Below are 16,487 nucleotides of genomic sequence, written 5' to 3' on the forward strand. Positions count from 1 at the left end.
ACTGTAAGAACTTTTTGTGTTTATGTCACACCATTTAATATGGCTTTGAGATCTCCTCTGTTTCAAAAAAAAAAAAAAAAATCTATTGAACACAACGGTCTTTGAAAGCCACACAGGCAACTGCTCTTCGGATTGCATCTAGCTGCTCCATTTAAGCAGTGGACCATCACTCACCATTCTTGTGACTAAAATGCTGACGGTGGAAAAAAAAACAAAACACACCCAACATTCATACACCTTGGGGCATAGACATCATTTCAGTTACATTGCAATTTATAGAGCATGGTTTCTAAGTGCCAACCCAAGCTTAAATACGGACATTAGCTGTATGAGCAATCAACCCTGCTGGAAAAATACAATCTTATTCATTCATTCAGCCTCATTCACTTGACCTGAGTTCCTACATGCTGTACTTCAGCGCGGTGTGTGAAGAAAAGAAGCACGCCGCCAACAAGGTGGAGTTAAGACAGTGAGGCTCGAGAGGTACAGCAGTAAATTCACCATCTGACCCTTCTTTAAATTGCTGCCAACATCACCTTCAAATAATGATTTTTAGGGTTTTCTTTGTTAGTTTTTGTTTTTTAAAAAAGGGCTTTTGGTTCTTTTTTAGTTAAAAATACTGCTCTGACATTGCTGCCCTCTTGTTAAAGAAAAAACTGCAGGAAAGCTACTTAAAATGGACTTAAATCCAACATCTCATCTTTTTTGCCTTTACTTTTAAATAGAAATGAAATGACAGTCTAAGGAAGACAGCCAGAAAGCTTTAAAAAAAAATCAAAAAAACAACGTAAACATACCTTGTCAGATATACAACTTCACACACATAAATCCTAACCCCCGTTTTAAGAAACAAATGGCAATTTACATATTAGGTGGTATCCTGATAAATCTAAAATCTCAGTCAAGTACTCATTAGCAGTGTGTGCATTTTAGACACCAGCTGCAGTTCCAGGTGTTTAAACCATACAAAGAACCCAACATATTGTCAGATTTTGCCACCAAATAAAGGTGAAAAACATTTCCTATTTCTTAAAAACCGCAAATGCTAAGTTTATTTTAAAAAACAAACTCAATATAAAAAGCTGCTCTAAACAGATTCTTGTGGTGTGTGTGTGTGAGAGAGACATACTTTTACCTGTTAGATATCAGAACAACCCTAGATTTGATAAAGACAAGCGAGAGAAAGATGAGATTAAAATTTAGTGAGCCAACATCTGAAAATTAAAAACACAAAAAGGTGACGTCTTATTGCTGGGAGAAAGCTGCTGCACAAGTACCAGCTCATCTCATTTTGACATGGCCCCTCATTTTTCCTCCTCTGTTTAAGTCTTTCTGTTTGTCCTTTTGGCATCCTCTGACGAAGCCACTTAGAACCGGAGGGGAGACAGATGGAGGTGAGGGGCTTTTCTTAAAGGGGAACATCACAGTGAGTCCAGAAGATGTCCATAATCACAGTGCCAAACAGATTGAAGTGGGGAGAGATGAGAGCACGTTTTCATTGGACTTCTTCCTGGAGTTCCTCGCTCCCTGTCGGTCTTAGACGGCTGTGAAAGAGGCCGACAGGGAGGATGCTTTACTTATAGCTCCCCGTGTATGTGGGAACTGAAGGAAGAAGTTTTTAAGAATACAGTACTGCATTTGCTCTCAGGGGACCCTTTATCCCTCTCCCTCAGGGGCTGGGCGGCCCTCTAGGTGCACTTATCTGTGCTGTCGGAACCCTTGGGTGCCGTCTGGGCCGGCTGGCTGCCGGACAGTGTGACTGTTTGATCTGGTGTCCTCTGAAGGCAGTGTAGAGTTATTGTGCCCTGGTCTGGCATGGAAAAAAAAGAAACAGGAATAAATTAGAGACAGCAGCCTTTTCCATATGCCAACAGCTTGACACAAACTGCACACAACTCGCTGCCAATTGGCAACGTTCTGTCATAGTTTTTGTTTCAAATGGACGTCCTCCTCCAGAACGGTCCTACTTAAAGGATTCCTCTCGTGTCACGAGAGACAAGTACCAGCACACGATTTTACAGTTTTGTCTTAAAAAAAAAAACAATCTTATGCAAATCAAACTTTTGACTTTTACACCACTGCACTTTGGTTGCATTAACACTGATTCTGGCAAAACTCAAATCAAATGAATAGAACTTCCTCTTTTTTATTCAAATAATGTCACGTTAAGTAATGCAAAGGGTTAGGAAGCTTTCTGTGATCAGTGTAAGTTTCAACCAAAACCGAAAGATATATTAATTAGCTGTAATCTTAAGAGTGGGAGGACATGAAGTCCACCCATCCTAGTAATCGTGTCCTCAAAGCTCCTGTTTATTCAAGAGTATAGATTATAACTGTCAAATCAAAACTGTAAATAAAAATAACCCCCCTGAAATTGTGATAAGAGACTGCCTTGCATTTTAGACTGAAACACAAACTTCATACTTGTGCATAGGTTGCTGTACTATCAAATGACTGCTCAGCTCCCAAAAGTAAGGGAAAAACAAAAAAACAAAGTGTTCAGCACATTGAATAAACAATTATCAGCAAGCATTTCGTTAGGCTGTGATTAAAACTCCTCAGTTATATTTGATGAGTATTACCTGTCTATGTTGGGCTTATCCTGAGGCGTCTCCTCTGGGCAAGCGCTGCCCAGTATTCTCTTCCTGGCCTCGGCATACTCTGCTTCTCTCTGGGCCAGGGATTTGACCTGCGGTGTAGGCCTGTTCTGATTCAGGCCCGAGGTCAGAGAACCGTTACTCGCAGGCCGCTTCAAAATGCGTATCTGGGGTGGAGGTGCTGCTGGTAAGGAGTCGTCCTGTATTACCATGGTTTTCTTCAGTGATCTGGAAGAATTGCTGGAATCCCTGGAAGCAAAACAACAGAGAGGCAGTCCATGTAAATTTACTTACATGATAGATGGGAAGAGGCCACTACAAATGAGTGCTAATAGGTTTAGAGGATAGAATTAAAGTCTTTTAAAAAAGTTGTATTAACAAAAGCAGGTATTGCTATAAATGGTACAGCAAGAAGCATAAGAACACAAATACCATTTTTATTCAACCTTTAAAATCCTTACTTTTCTTTCTGGCTGATCCTTAGCTTCTCTTCCAACCGTTTTTCCATTTCCTGTGTGGAAAACCAGCATGCATGAGGATACATATAAACAAATGAAATGTTCAAGATAGGAAGAAGTACAGCAGGCAATAAGTGGGAAAGTGGATTGAAGTTAGGATTCAGTTACAAGCTATTTATACATGTGCACAACAGCTGCCAAGTCATAACAGAGTGAGTGTTTCGCCTGCTAACATTAGCCGCCTGATGTTGCCAACGAAAACTAAATGTAGATGTTAGCAGAGGTACCATCAACCCACAGCAAGATACGCTAAATCAACCCGCAAGTTCAACCTGAGGAGCTTCTGAAGTTCCGACCAGCCCCAACCTAGAGCCACGTTCTTGACGTCACCAGCTAACGAGCGTTTGCCAAACTACCGTGACGACAGCTAGCTAATGTTAGCTGAGTGATACCAACTGACCAGTTTGGTGACATAACTAGATATCAAACCGGGAACTAGTTGACAACATGGCCGAAATAGTCGAGCAACAGCCTGGCCTTGGGAAGTCGGGGGGGGAAAGAACACACTGAACAATACGTCCACTTTCAATCAGGCCCCATGAAAATGAATGACAACGTAGCGGTGCCAATTTAAAGAAGCTTATATTCACTTTCTGACAAATTTCCTCCTTCTTAAATTGACAACGCTGCTTGTCGCCATCCACGGGCTGCATTGGCTCTGAGGTTACCGCGGAGATGTCATTTTTTCCAAGATAAGTTTTAAGCTTTCAAAATGTATGCCGAAATGAATATGAGGCAAATTTAGATAGGAATATGGGCTCTGGTGCTCTTGTGCGAAGTGCCTACACCTGCCGACAAATAAACTGACGTTGTTTTGACACATTTTCTACGCGAGCAGTAAATGGCTAGCTTAGCATTACATTAGCCAATTTGAACCTTAGCATTTCAATTGGAATTCCGGGGTTTAGCTCGCGTCAGAAGCCATAGTGCTTAGCTCGCCAACGTTAGCTAAAAATATAGCACATTAACGACATTCAACGCAAAATTATTCCAAACAGCTCAAGTCGTTTGCTTGGTTAAGTCCGCGTTAAGCCTGGGTTAGTATCGCGCTATCGCTACTTGTTCGCCAAGTTTCTTACAGCTAACATTAGCTTTAGCCACATTGTTGGCCCGTAAGACCCGTTAACGTTGAACAGCGTTATGGGAACTTCTTAAAGCAAACCCCGTCGTTAAAAAGAATCACCTAGAAGCATATGTGTCTTTAACCGAAGCTACATTAAGACATTTGTTATTTACCCCACTATCAGCAGCTTCTTCCCAACTTTCAGCGACCTCCTCATCCATGTTACATTTTGCTCAGACACGCTGTGGAGTTAGTTGAACCGTCCTCCTTCAGATCCGCCTCCCGGCTGCCTGCACACAGTGACATCACGATCACGGATTTCCCCAGTTTGACGCTGATTTTTTTTTAAAGTCCACACTACATTTCAGTGTAACAGAGCATTTATATTATGCGTAAAGTTATGTGAACTGTGTTCAACAAAACAGTGACTTCTTCACTGTTAACAGTTCTCGCGTACAGGCGTGGCGTTGAAGCTTTATGATAACAAAAGTCGCACCGTTTTCAGGGACAGTATAAAGACAGGTCCCAGAGGACATTTGCCTATTCTAGTGAGATTTATTAGCAAAACTCTATATGCAGATGTCAGTATTTTTAACCAGTTGTGCTACGTGAAATCTTTGTCATAAAATGACACATACTTTTTATGACCTTGTATTAACATCTGTGGTTCGTGTGTGTTTAAATTTTACATTAGAAAGCGAGGTAAAAACGTCCGTGTGGCTGCACAAATAATATGACTTGCTTAGTGAGCCTCAGAAATCATGAATTTGTTCATTATTTCTCCCTTTTCGTGCTATTATGTCTAAGAAAAAGTCATTAGTGTTCTTGAATTGAGAGAATAATTTCCTCAGCTTGGAGTCCTTTTTTGTCATATATGGCAGCAATATTTGCTGGATTAGAGTTCATGTTTATTATCAGATCTTATAAAGCATTACATGTTCAAATCTCTTTGGGTGTTTCTTTACATTATAGCATAAAAGCTAGAAGTTCAAAGCAAATATAACCAAAATATAGTATTATTTTCATGTGCATGCATATGTGATCCTATTCCAAGCATATATTTTCCCTCATTGCATAAAATAAAGAAGACTTGCTGTAATTTATATTAGAAAGTCAGACTGATTGATGACACAGCAAGCTGTTAAAGTATTGTACTTGTTATCCAGAGATCTTTATTGCTACCGGAGTTACATTTCCTTCCTCATTATCACAGTTTCGTTGATAGATAATAAAGACTTTCAAATTGCTCTTGAAGTGATTTACACCGGATTCACTGGAGCTAACCTGGACAAAAAGAACATGAACTCAATAAACTTACTAATGTGCATGTCAGCTTTAGTGGCACTATGTGCTCCATTGCAGCCAGATATATTTCTGTTTTACAATGCAACAGAAATGTGCTGCTGCTTTTACATTTTACTCATTTGTTTTTTGTAAACAACAGATTATACTGTACATATTAGGTAGAATATGTCCTACATCTCATTTCAGTGGAGACATATTTTGTAGATTAAATATTTGTAGGATATTAATATTTTTGAATAAAGACATGAAAGCGATCTCAGTGCAACACTTTGAATTAAACACAGAACTAAAAGTCAAGTGTTTGTTTGTTTTTTTTCTTTTACCTGGGATTGGCACACAGCTGTGGCTGTGAGCACAGCAGCCTTCTGTTTATGGCAGCCAATCAGCTGCCTTTAAGAAAAGATGGCCTTAAAGGGACAGGAGCTAAAACAACTTTTACACACAGTGGATGTTGTTTGGGGGCTCACTGAGGGCAACTATAGGATACATAAAGATTATTTTTAAACCATCAATCCATCAGTTTTTCTACTGTATAAATGGTAGAAATAGATGACTGTATAGAAAAGTGAATCATACAAAAGCTACCCTATAGATAAGGCAGAGTAAAAGAATAAAAATGTAGAGCGTTAAATGTGCACTTTCACATCTTTCATGTCATTTCCTATTCCAAACAGTATGTCCACTTTGTCCTCATGTTACAAAGGGGTTAATGTCAAAATGTCAGTGAAAGATTAGATGCCCCTATAGCTTAATATTTCAGGCGTAATAAAAACAAGCACATAACTAAGATAAACATCTGGAGCAGGTCTCCCAGAGGGTAATCAAAAGCATGAAATAAACAACAGACACTGTGTGAAAGTAAAAGTTGGATTTATTTGAAACAAAAAAAGTGAGTTCTTAAAGCAGAGCATTAGAAGAAGGAATGATTACAAAGGAGCTGCAGTAAAATGTCCAGCAAACTGTGTTTAGCTAGGCATTATTCAGATTCATTCAGAAATACTACATTATATCATGTTGTATTTCTAACCTAAGCATCAGTCAGGAATGCTACAGTTAGTCTTGATTAACTTAATTTCTCTTTTTAATAGCAGAATTTTATGTGCTACATGATTCTTAAAAGTCTCCATAATAAGCACAATTCATCATTGCTGCTTTTTCTGCGCAAGATAATTGTAATGCGCTAACAACTGGGAAATTAACCTCCTGTGTGGTTGTTGGTGAATGTTCGTGGGCGGTTATTCACAAACTATAACAGGTCAGCTGCTGCAGTCACTCCTTTTTAAGATGCTGTGTAATCAGCCAATCCTGCACAGTTTAACTGGTGATTGTGTTTAGATGCATTTCTGAAAAGTGGAACACTCATCTAGGTGCTGCAAATATTGTTGAATGTACAAATCAGTATGTCTTTGCTACATAATGCTGGAAAACTAATTACGGGCTGAAAAGCATAATGAAATCAGTGTACAGCAAAAAAGGAAAAGGCTGTCTGAGTTAAGAAAATGCTGTCAGTGCTTGATGTCAGTTAATAATGAATTTCCTCTGTTTGGCAAGAAACATTCAGATACAAGTGCATTTTAAAGTACAGCTGAGTGCCCAGTAATGCTATAGTTTTACAGTAGCAACAGCTATCCATCAGGACTGCAATACAGCTTTCAGCTTCTTTTTATTAAGAAGGTGGATATGAGATTTATCAGAGGCACTGAATCTCACATAAAGCCACAGATTTGTGTTTTTTTCCATAAAAATTGAAATATGAGTTGATTTGAATTCTGTTCAACACAGAATTTTTCACTTAACGTAGCATTTTATAAATTCATGGTTTGTCCATGCACTTTTATCTTGTGATGGGTTCCTTCATTCTACGGGCAGCGATGAATGTGGTATCCAGTCACATATCCTATAATGTAAACAGTCACCAGTGCAGCTACAGCTCCTGTAACCTTCACTGCTATTCCAATGTTGCCGGTGCACATTCTGTTGTAGATCCTGTGAATGGTAGAAAAGGGGAGGAAGAATCAATTATTTAATGGTTCAGGATTAAAAGGTTAAAACAATGCTTGTGGGTATATTTTTCGTATAATGCTGAGTTCGAAACTGAATTTGCAATGCCCCCCATCAAACCTATGCATTATATTTTTATGTTTTATTTTATTGGTGTAGTTCTGTTTCTATTCAGTGCATTGTAGCTTTGCTTCTCTATACCACTGGAAAATGTGCAACTTTAATGTCATGCATCATTTCATGGCTCACCTTCTCAGAACAGGCTGTGAAGCCTCCACGTTCATATTGATATTTTCCTCATTCCAGCGGTCGTATTGCACGCTGGGGGTACCGTTGGACTCCATGTGAAAATTCTACTTCCTTTCAGAGACTGATCTATTGGAATCACTGCTCACTCACTGCTTTCCTGTACAGATTCACTGCGCTCTGAAACAGCAAGTTCAGAGAGAGTTGTCTTGGTGTAAATAACACAATATCAAGTGTCCATAAAAGACTTTCAGGTCATAATCTTGGTCACAATTTTGAGATTGTGTGTAAATCTGTTTAATTATTACCACTAACTGATGTAATATTCTACGCAGGAGATTGACAAATGTTCAAAAATCAGTTTTCACTTCATATGCTCCCATTCATATAAAGATTTTGCTCACCTGTAGGAGTCTCAAACAGTCACCAGCTTGCTTAGGAATCTCTGCTCTCAGGCACTTTTAAATCCAAGCCTGAGATCAAAAGCCCCGCCTCCTGCTTGGTATGAGACCTTGGCCATAGTACATGTCAGTCTGTCATAAATTCTGCTGTAATCTTGCTCTTCTTTTTTCCACCTCATTATATGACTCTTTCTCAGTTATAAAACCTGGTGTGGTTCATTATAGTCTCCGGTTTCATCCTGCACATCCTGTGCAGATAGTAGACTACAGATGAAATAAAAATGTTAATGGTGATGGTCATAATACTCCCCTGTGCCAGTGAAAACTTGTTGTCTTTTGTTGTCTTTTCTTTGGCTGCATTGCAGAGAATGTTAGTGATCCAGCTTGATGGGGTTGGAATAACAGCACCCTCTGGTGTTTGTAGCATGAATAAATCCAGCAATCACTCATTTTGACTTTGATTATGCGTTTAAACTGCACAGTAACCAATAGGCATGTACTCCACTCTTAGAACAAAGCGTTTAATGTACTTTTCTTTGACAAATATTACATATTAACTTCTTTATGGTCTACTCTGCCATAGACCTTACATCAGCAGGGTGCCCTCAAGCCCCCTCCCCGACCCTCTGTGACTGTAGTTTGGTAAGATGCTAAGAGCTTGCATGGACGAATGGACATTATATCACACATTGGTTAACTACTTGTTATATAAAATATTATGTGTTATCTTACAATTAATAATATAATGTAATAATATAATAATTAATTAATATTACTAATTAACATTACTTAAAATAGAATAACTCCATGTCAGAATAACATGCCATTAACATTAGGGATGGATGTCTAATGTGTCCTGTTACATAAAAATAACTCAGTTTAATCAGAAATCTCTTTGTATGAGCAAAAAATGACCTGCACTCCCTTCCCTCTGACCCACTGTATGGCACTGTAAAAAGGGAAGAACGGCACACAATTTGGACTTTTAACTGTATTTTAATTAGTTTTCCAGCTTTTCCTACTGAAAAAGACCTCCCACATCGCGATTTAGTAGTAATTAAGCTATAGATAGACATTTAAATGACACAAAAGTATTATCGAAATACAACTGTAAATAGAATAGGAAAGAATAGAATAGAACAGATGTGTGTGTGTTTATGTAAACATGGCATAAACAGCATATTAAAGCAGCTCTCTTACAACTTTGTTTCTTGTGTAAAGCTTGGCATTGTGATTTTCTACTTTCTTTATTAAATAATGCTACTTTAAGTGCTTTATGATTTGGTGGACTTCCTTTATGTGATTAGGAAACTAAAACAATGTTGTACTTGTTTCTTCTTTCTCCTCATTATTTAACTTGCTTTGAAAAATCTGGTCAACATGGTTATGCCTTTGCCTCAGATTTGATAACTAAAGTGTTCACCATAAAACTACTGTATTATGTTAAAGTCTGTGATTATTCATTATGCAATTGTGCAATTCTCCCAATTTTCCCTATTTAACAAAATATTTGATTCTATTTCTATAGTACTTATTCTATTGTATATAGCATTCTTTTTTATTTTGTATAGTATGTTATTCTGTTTATCTTATTCTATTCTATTGTTTTTCTCTTAATTTTTTACTTCTCTTGTACTTGCTGCCATGACCCAAAATTTCCCACGTGTGGGACTAATAAAGGTTTATCTTCTCTTCTCTTATGAATTATTCTTAGACACTGCAATAGGTCATCCATCTATTTAAGTTGCTTTTAAAGGTAACATAGTATGCACCCAGTGAAATGAGGTCTGCAGACATGACTATAATTAACATTCTCCTTTATTACTAATTGCAAGTCACCATATGCATGACATTATGACTGGGAGCTGAGCACCACTAAAACTGAACCTAGATTCGTCTGTTATCTTTCCTCTATATTTTGATAATCCCTCTGTCTCATTGGATTCTATTCATGTGTGTTTCAGCAAGTGTCTCAACTCTGCCCTAATCTGTGTGTTTAAACCCTCAGTTTGCTTCTGTTCTTTGTCAATCCCCCCATCCCCTCAATTTGTGTGTGCTTCCATATGCCTGTCATCTTGTCATTTTCATCCAGTTTGTCCCTGCCCTGCTTTGTTATCCAATTCAATTCAATTCAATTCAATTCAATTCAATTCAATTCAATTCACTTTTATTTACAGTGGCTTGCAAAAGTATTCGGCCCCCTTAAACTTTTCCACATTTTGTCACATTACAGCCACAAACATGAATCAATTTTATTGGAATTCCACGTGAAAGACCAATACAAAGTGGAAGGTGGAACGAAAATCATACATGATTCCAAACATTTTTTACAAATAAATAACTGAAAAGTGGGGTGTGCGTAATTATTCAGCCCCCTGAGTCAATACTTTGTAGAACCACCTTTTGCTGCAATTCCAGCTGCCAGTCTTTTAGGGTATGTTTCTACCAGCTTTGCACATGTAGAGACTGAAATCCTTGCCCATTCTTCTTTGCAAAACAGCTCCAGCTCAGTCAGATTAGATGGACAGCGTTTGTGAACAGCAGTTTTCAGATCTTGCCACAGATTCTGGATTGGATTTAGATCTGGACTTTGACTGGGCCATTCTAACACATGGATATGTTTTGTTTTAAACCATTCCATTGTTGCCCTGGCTTTATGTTTAGGGTCGTTGTCCTGCTGGAAGGTGAACCTCCGCCCCAGTCTCAAGTCTTTTGCAGACTCCAAGAGGTTTCCTTCCAAGATTGCCCTGTATTTGGCTCCATCCATCCTCCCATCAACTCTGACCAGCTTCCCTGTCCCTGCTGAAGAGAAGCACCCCCAGAGCATGATGCTGCCACCACCATATTTGACAGTGGGGATGGTGTGTTCAGAGTGATGTGCAGTGTTAGTTTTCGCCACACATAGCGTTTTGCATTTTGGCCAAAAAGTTCCATTTTGGTCTCATCTGACCAGAGCACCTTCTTCCACATGTTTGCTGTGTCCCCCACATGGCTTGTGGCAAACTGCAAACGGAACTTCTTATGGTTTTCTGTTAACAATGGCTTTCTTCTTGCCACTCTTCCATAAAGGCCAACTTTGTGCAGTGCACGACTAATAGTTGTCCTACGGACAGATTCCCCCACCTGAGCTGTAGATCTCTGCAGCTCGTCCAGAGTCACCATGGGCCTCTTGGCTGCATTTCTGATCAGCGCTCTCCTTGTTCGGCCTGTGAGTTTAGGTGGACAGCCTTGTCTTGGTAGGTTTACAGTTGTGCCATACTCCTTCCATTTCTGAATGATGGCTTGAACAGTGCTCCGTGGGATGTTCAAGGCTTGGGAAATCTTTTTGTAGCCTAAGCCTGCTTTAAATTTCTCAATAACTTTATCCCTGACCTGTCTGCTGTGTTCTTTGGACTTCATGGTGTTGTTGCTCCCAATATTCTCTTAGACAACCTCTGAGGCCGTCACAGAGCAGCTGTATTTGTACTGACATTAGATTACACACAGGTGCACTCTATTTAGTCATTAGCACTCATCAGGCAACGTCTATGGGCAACTGACTGCACTCAGACCAAAGGGGGCTGAATAATTACGCACACCCCACTTTTCAGTTATTTATTTGTAAAAAATGTTTGGAATCATGTATGATTTTTGTTCCACTTCTCACGTGTACACCACTTTGTATTGGTCTTTCACGTGGAATCCCAATAAAATTGATTCATGTTTGTGGCTGTAATGTGACAAAATGTGGGAAAGTTCAAGGGGGCCAAATACTTTTGCAAGCCACTGTAGATGCATGAACTAGTTTTTCAGCGTCACTCTGAGACAGGATATTTCTAATTTTAGAGATGTTGAGCAAATGGAAGAAAGCAGTCTTACATATTTGTTTAATATGTGCATTGAAGGACATATCCTGGTCAAAAATGACTCCAAGGTTCCTCACAGTGTTACTGGAGGCCAAGGTAATGCCATCCAGAGTAAGAATCTGCTTAGATACCATATTTCTAAGATTTTCAGGGCCGAGTACAATAACCTCAGTTTTATCTGAATTAAGAAGCAGAAAGTTAGCGGCCATCCAGGTCTTTATGTCTTTAAGGCATTCCTGCAGTTTAACTAATTGGTGTGTGTTATCTGGCTTCATTGATAGATAGAGCTGGGTGTCATCTGCATAGCAGTGAAAATGTATACTGTCTTCTAATGATGCTGCCTAAGGGAAGCATGTATAATGTAAACAGAATTGGTCCTAGCACTGAACCCTGTGGAACACCATAATTGACCTTAGTGTGTGAAGAGGACTCTCCATTTACATGCACAAATTGGAGTCTATTAGATAGATATGATACAAACCACTGCAGCACAGTACCTGTAATACCTACAGCATGTTCTAATTGCTCTAATAGGATATTATGGTCAACAGTATCGAACGCTGGACTAAGGTCTGGCAGGACAAGCACAGAGACGAGTCCACTGTCAGAGGCCATAAGAAGATCATTTGTAACCTTCACTAAAGCTGTTTCTGTGCTGTGATGAGCTCTGAAACCTGACTGAAACGCTTCAAATAAGCCATTCCTCTGCAGATGATCTGTTAGCTGTTTGACAACTACTCTTTCAAGGATTTTTGATATGAAAGGAAGGTTGGAGATTGGCCTATAATTAGCTAAGACAGCTGGGTCTAGAGATGGCTTTTTAAGTAAAGGTTTAACTACAGCCAGCTTGAAGGCCTGTGGTACATAGCCGATTATTAGAGATAGGTTGATGATATTTAAGATCGAAGAGTTAATTAATGGCAGGACTTCTTTGAGCAGTTTTGTAAGAATGGGGTCTAAAAGACACGTTGATGGTTTGGAGGAAGTAATTATTGAAGTTAACTCAGAAAGATCAATTGGAGAAAAAGAGTCTAAATGAATATCAATGGTACTGAAAGTAGCTGTAGATAATGTTACATCTGTGAGACGATTATTGGTAATTTTTTCTCTAATGATAAAAATTTTATTTGTGAAGAAGTTCATGAAGTCATTACTAGTTAACGTTAAAGGGATGGTTGGCTCAGTAGAGCTCTGACTTTTTGTCAGCCTGGCTACAGTGCTGAAGAGAAACCTGGGGTTGTTCTTATTTTCTTCAATCAGTGACGAATAGTAAGATGTTCTGGCTTTGCGGAGGGCTTTCTTATAAAGCAGCAAACTATTTCTCCAGGCTAAATGATGATCCTCTAAATTTGTGACACGCCATTTCCTCTCCAGCTTACGAGTTATCTGCTTTAGGCTACGTGTTTGAGAATTATACCACGGAGTCAGGTACTTCTGGTTTGAGGCCTTATTTTATTTTTTAGTGAGGAGGTAAAATTATTAACAGGATGATCGACCTCTGTTGGCGTAGCGTTCAGGTAGCTGCTCTGCTCTGTGTTGGTACAGGCCATTGAAGATGATAACAGTGGGTGGATTATATTCTTAAACTTAGTTACAGCGCTTTCAGAAAGACATCTACTTTGATAAAGTCTACTCTCCACTGCTGTGTAATCAATTATTGTAAATGTAAATGTTATCAGGAAATGATCAGACAGCAGAGGGTTTTCAGGAAACACTATTAAATGTTCAGTTTCTATGCCATATGTTAAAACAAGATCTAGAGTGTGATTAAAGTGGTGGGTGGGTTCTTTTACATTTTGAGAGAAGCCAATTGAGTCTCATAACAGATTAAATGCCATGTTGAGGCTGTCATTTTTAGCATCTACATGGATGTTAAAATCACCCACAATAATTATTTTATCTGAGCTGAGCACTAAATCAGATAAAAAGTCTGAGTAATCAGACAGAAACTCTGTGTAAGGCCCAGGTGGACGATAGATGATAAGAAGTAAGACTGGTTTCTGAGTTTTACAGCTGGGTTGGACAAGGCTAAGCATCAGGCTTTCAAATGAATTAAAAGTCTGTCTTGGTCTTTCGTTGATTAATAGGCTGGTGTGAAAAATTGCTGCTACACCGCCCCCTCGGCCTGTGCTTCGAGGTTTCTGGTAGTTAGAATGACTCGGGGGTGTTGATTCATTTAAACTAACATACTCATCCGGCTGCAACCAGGTTTCTGTAAGGCAGAGTAAATCGATTTGTTGATCAATTATTAAGTCATGTACTAACAGAGACTTGGAGGAGAGAGACCTAATATTTAATAATCCACATTTCACTGTTTTACTCTTTGATTCGGATGTGGATACTGTATTGTTCTTTCTTTGTAATTTTTTTTGCTTAAGACTCTGCTTCCTGGTCCAAACTCTGGATGGTCATTTTGGGGGGTTTAATAAATTTGTCCATATGCCTAGAAATGAGAGCTGCTCCATCCAAAGTGGGATGGATGCCGTCTCTCCTAACAAGATCAGGTTTCCTTTCAGAAGGTTTGCCAATTATCTATGAAGCCCACATCGTTTTTTGGATACCACTCAGACAGCCAGCAATTTAAGGAGAACATGCAGCTAAACATGTCACTCCTGGTCTGATTGGGGAGCAGCAGCTGTTTCTATCATTGAGGAATACACCAGCCTGAAGAACTGGCATTTGATCACAGTCAGCTAGGAGACGGGTAGAGACCGACAGGATCAGCAGGTGAGGATATTTCAATCCTTCAAGCCACAATTTATTTGGTGCTCAGGTAATGCATTTAAATTTCTTCCAATTTCTTCCAAGATCAAATTTCTTCCCTGAAAACAAAGGTCTCTGGGCTTTAATAGCTCACATATCCACGCTCCTTTTCAGACTGATTTCTCAGCAGACTGAGCAGAAGTGAAAGCTGCTGCGAGATTTGAAGTAGCTACTCTGAAGCATCAAGGCTGGGTTTTTGGAGCAAGAGAAAATATCTGCACTCAAGTCAAACTCGGTAAGGTCATAAATGGAGTGCAGTTTCATCCTTATAAAAAAATCTTTTACACAAAGAAACAGAATGACTCTGTTCGAAAAAAACAAGCTGCCTGCACTGACAGGATCAGTAAAAGATACTGATAGTTCGATTGGAGAGATCATACATGCTACTTTCTCTATAGCTGAGAATTCACTGGACATTTATAAACACCAGTGATTCCCAAAGTGTGGGCTGGGGCCCCCTGGTGGGCTACAACAGTACTGCAGGTGGGCTGTAATAATTCTATTAGAGCTCAAAACTATATACTTATTAACTTATATTTATTTATTATCTATTAATTAATGTATTCATATAAAATGTGAATTAAAACTGGTACTAGGAAATTATTAGTTTATGATTTTACTCATTGCTCTGACCTAAATAGAAAAAGAGAGCACATTAAACTGGTTTTGTTCTCTTTACTCTGTCTTCCATTACATTTTAGAATTAGGGTTAGGGTTATCCTACCCACTCATAACCCTGTGACTGCATAGGATGAGCATTTTATAACAGCCTGTGTTGCTTTTGTTTATGTAAGGAAATACATCAGTTTCCCTTGTATTTTAAATTTGAGTGAAGATCCTAAATTGGCCCCACTCTTGACTTTGAGCAAGGCTAATCTGTGCTATCCTCACATGAGCACAGTCAGATATAATACAGGCTTTCACTCAGGAGCAGGGAGGCTAAAGGCTGTTTAATGTCTGATCTAACTGTGTCAGACATTTGCGTTCTCACGTGCATGGATAATATCTACAAAATGTCAGACTGCAGTGCATGTGTAAAAATGGTTAGAAAGCAGTGCGTTAATACGTGTTTTGTCTCTTTGCGTAGCTGCTCAGTCCATCCAGACTCCTCTCCATATCCAACAGTAATGCCGGCAACTCAAATACAAGCTCTCTCCAAGTGATTCCTTCATCATCAACATCTGCATCCACGATCCACCAGCTCAACAGCAACATCTGGCAGCTGTGTATCCAACTCGAGGGCATCGCCTGCTGTGCTCAGGCGCTGGGCCACGATTTCCGTCCCTTGTTGATGACCTCGCTGTATCCTGTGCTGGAGAAAGCTGGTGAGGAGACACTGCTGGTCAGCCAGGCGGCACTGAGCTCCATGTGGGACATCAGTAAGGCCTGTGGATACACTTCCCTCAAGGAACTGATCAATGAGAACTCTGACTACCTGCTTAATGACATATCACTCAACCTTCAGAGGCTCAGCCAGCATCCACAGGTAGTTATAACGTGTTTTTGTTTTCAACCCAAAATGGACACAGAAATAACTGCTGGAGGGTTTACTTGATTTCCTTCTTTGCCTGCTTAAGCCTGTGCTGCCCTGAGCTTGTACTGTATTTCATTATAATCCTGTCTTGTTGGCCAGGCTCCACGGGTGTTGACAGTTATGTTGACTCACTCTGACTGCAGTCTGCTGCCGCTGGTCGGGGACATCGTTCAGGATGTGCTGACTGCTCTGGATCTCAGCTACGAGCGCACAG

At 39.5% G+C, this 16,487-nt stretch overlaps 1 protein-coding gene and 1 long non-coding RNA gene across 5 annotated transcripts; both read right to left on the minus strand.

Annotated features, from left to right (window-relative positions):
* Window positions 1–8: 8 nt before the first annotated feature.
* Window positions 9–4,537, minus strand: szrd1 (SUZ RNA binding domain containing 1). 4 transcript variants are annotated; one of them, XR_266434.4, is made up of 6 exons: window positions 4,352–4,537; window positions 3,059–3,108; window positions 2,583–2,846; window positions 1,278–1,810; window positions 1,136–1,156; window positions 9–193 (listed from the first exon to the last, which is right to left on the minus strand). XR_266434.4 is itself a non-coding variant. In XM_003449148.5 (4 exons), exons 1-4 carry the CDS (start codon window positions 4,397–4,399, stop codon window positions 1,699–1,701), a joined length of 474 nt encoding a protein of 157 aa, XP_003449196.1. In that variant the 5' UTR covers window positions 4,400–4,537; the 3' UTR covers window positions 86–1,698. The 4 variants fall into 4 exon arrangements, 2 of the variants coding, with proteins under 2 accessions (XP_003449196.1, XP_025757800.1); XR_001224758.3 differs by having other exon boundaries at window positions 66–1,156; XM_003449148.5 differs by having other exon boundaries at window positions 86–1,810.
* A 1,799-nt stretch (window positions 4,538–6,336) lies between these two features.
* LOC100704702 (uncharacterized) lies at window positions 6,337–8,183 on the minus strand. Its single transcript, XR_001224757.2, has 3 exons — window positions 8,135–8,183; window positions 7,734–7,910; window positions 6,337–7,469 (listed from the first exon to the last, which is right to left on the minus strand). It is a non-coding gene; the product is annotated as an uncharacterized LOC100704702 (long non-coding RNA).
* Window positions 8,184–16,487: the final 8,304 nt, after the last annotated feature.

Source organism: Oreochromis niloticus, linkage group LG20 (genome assembly GCF_001858045.2).
Source record: "Oreochromis niloticus isolate F11D_XX linkage group LG20, O_niloticus_UMD_NMBU, whole genome shotgun sequence".
NCBI lineage: Eukaryota > Metazoa > Chordata > Actinopteri > Cichliformes > Cichlidae > Oreochromis > Oreochromis niloticus.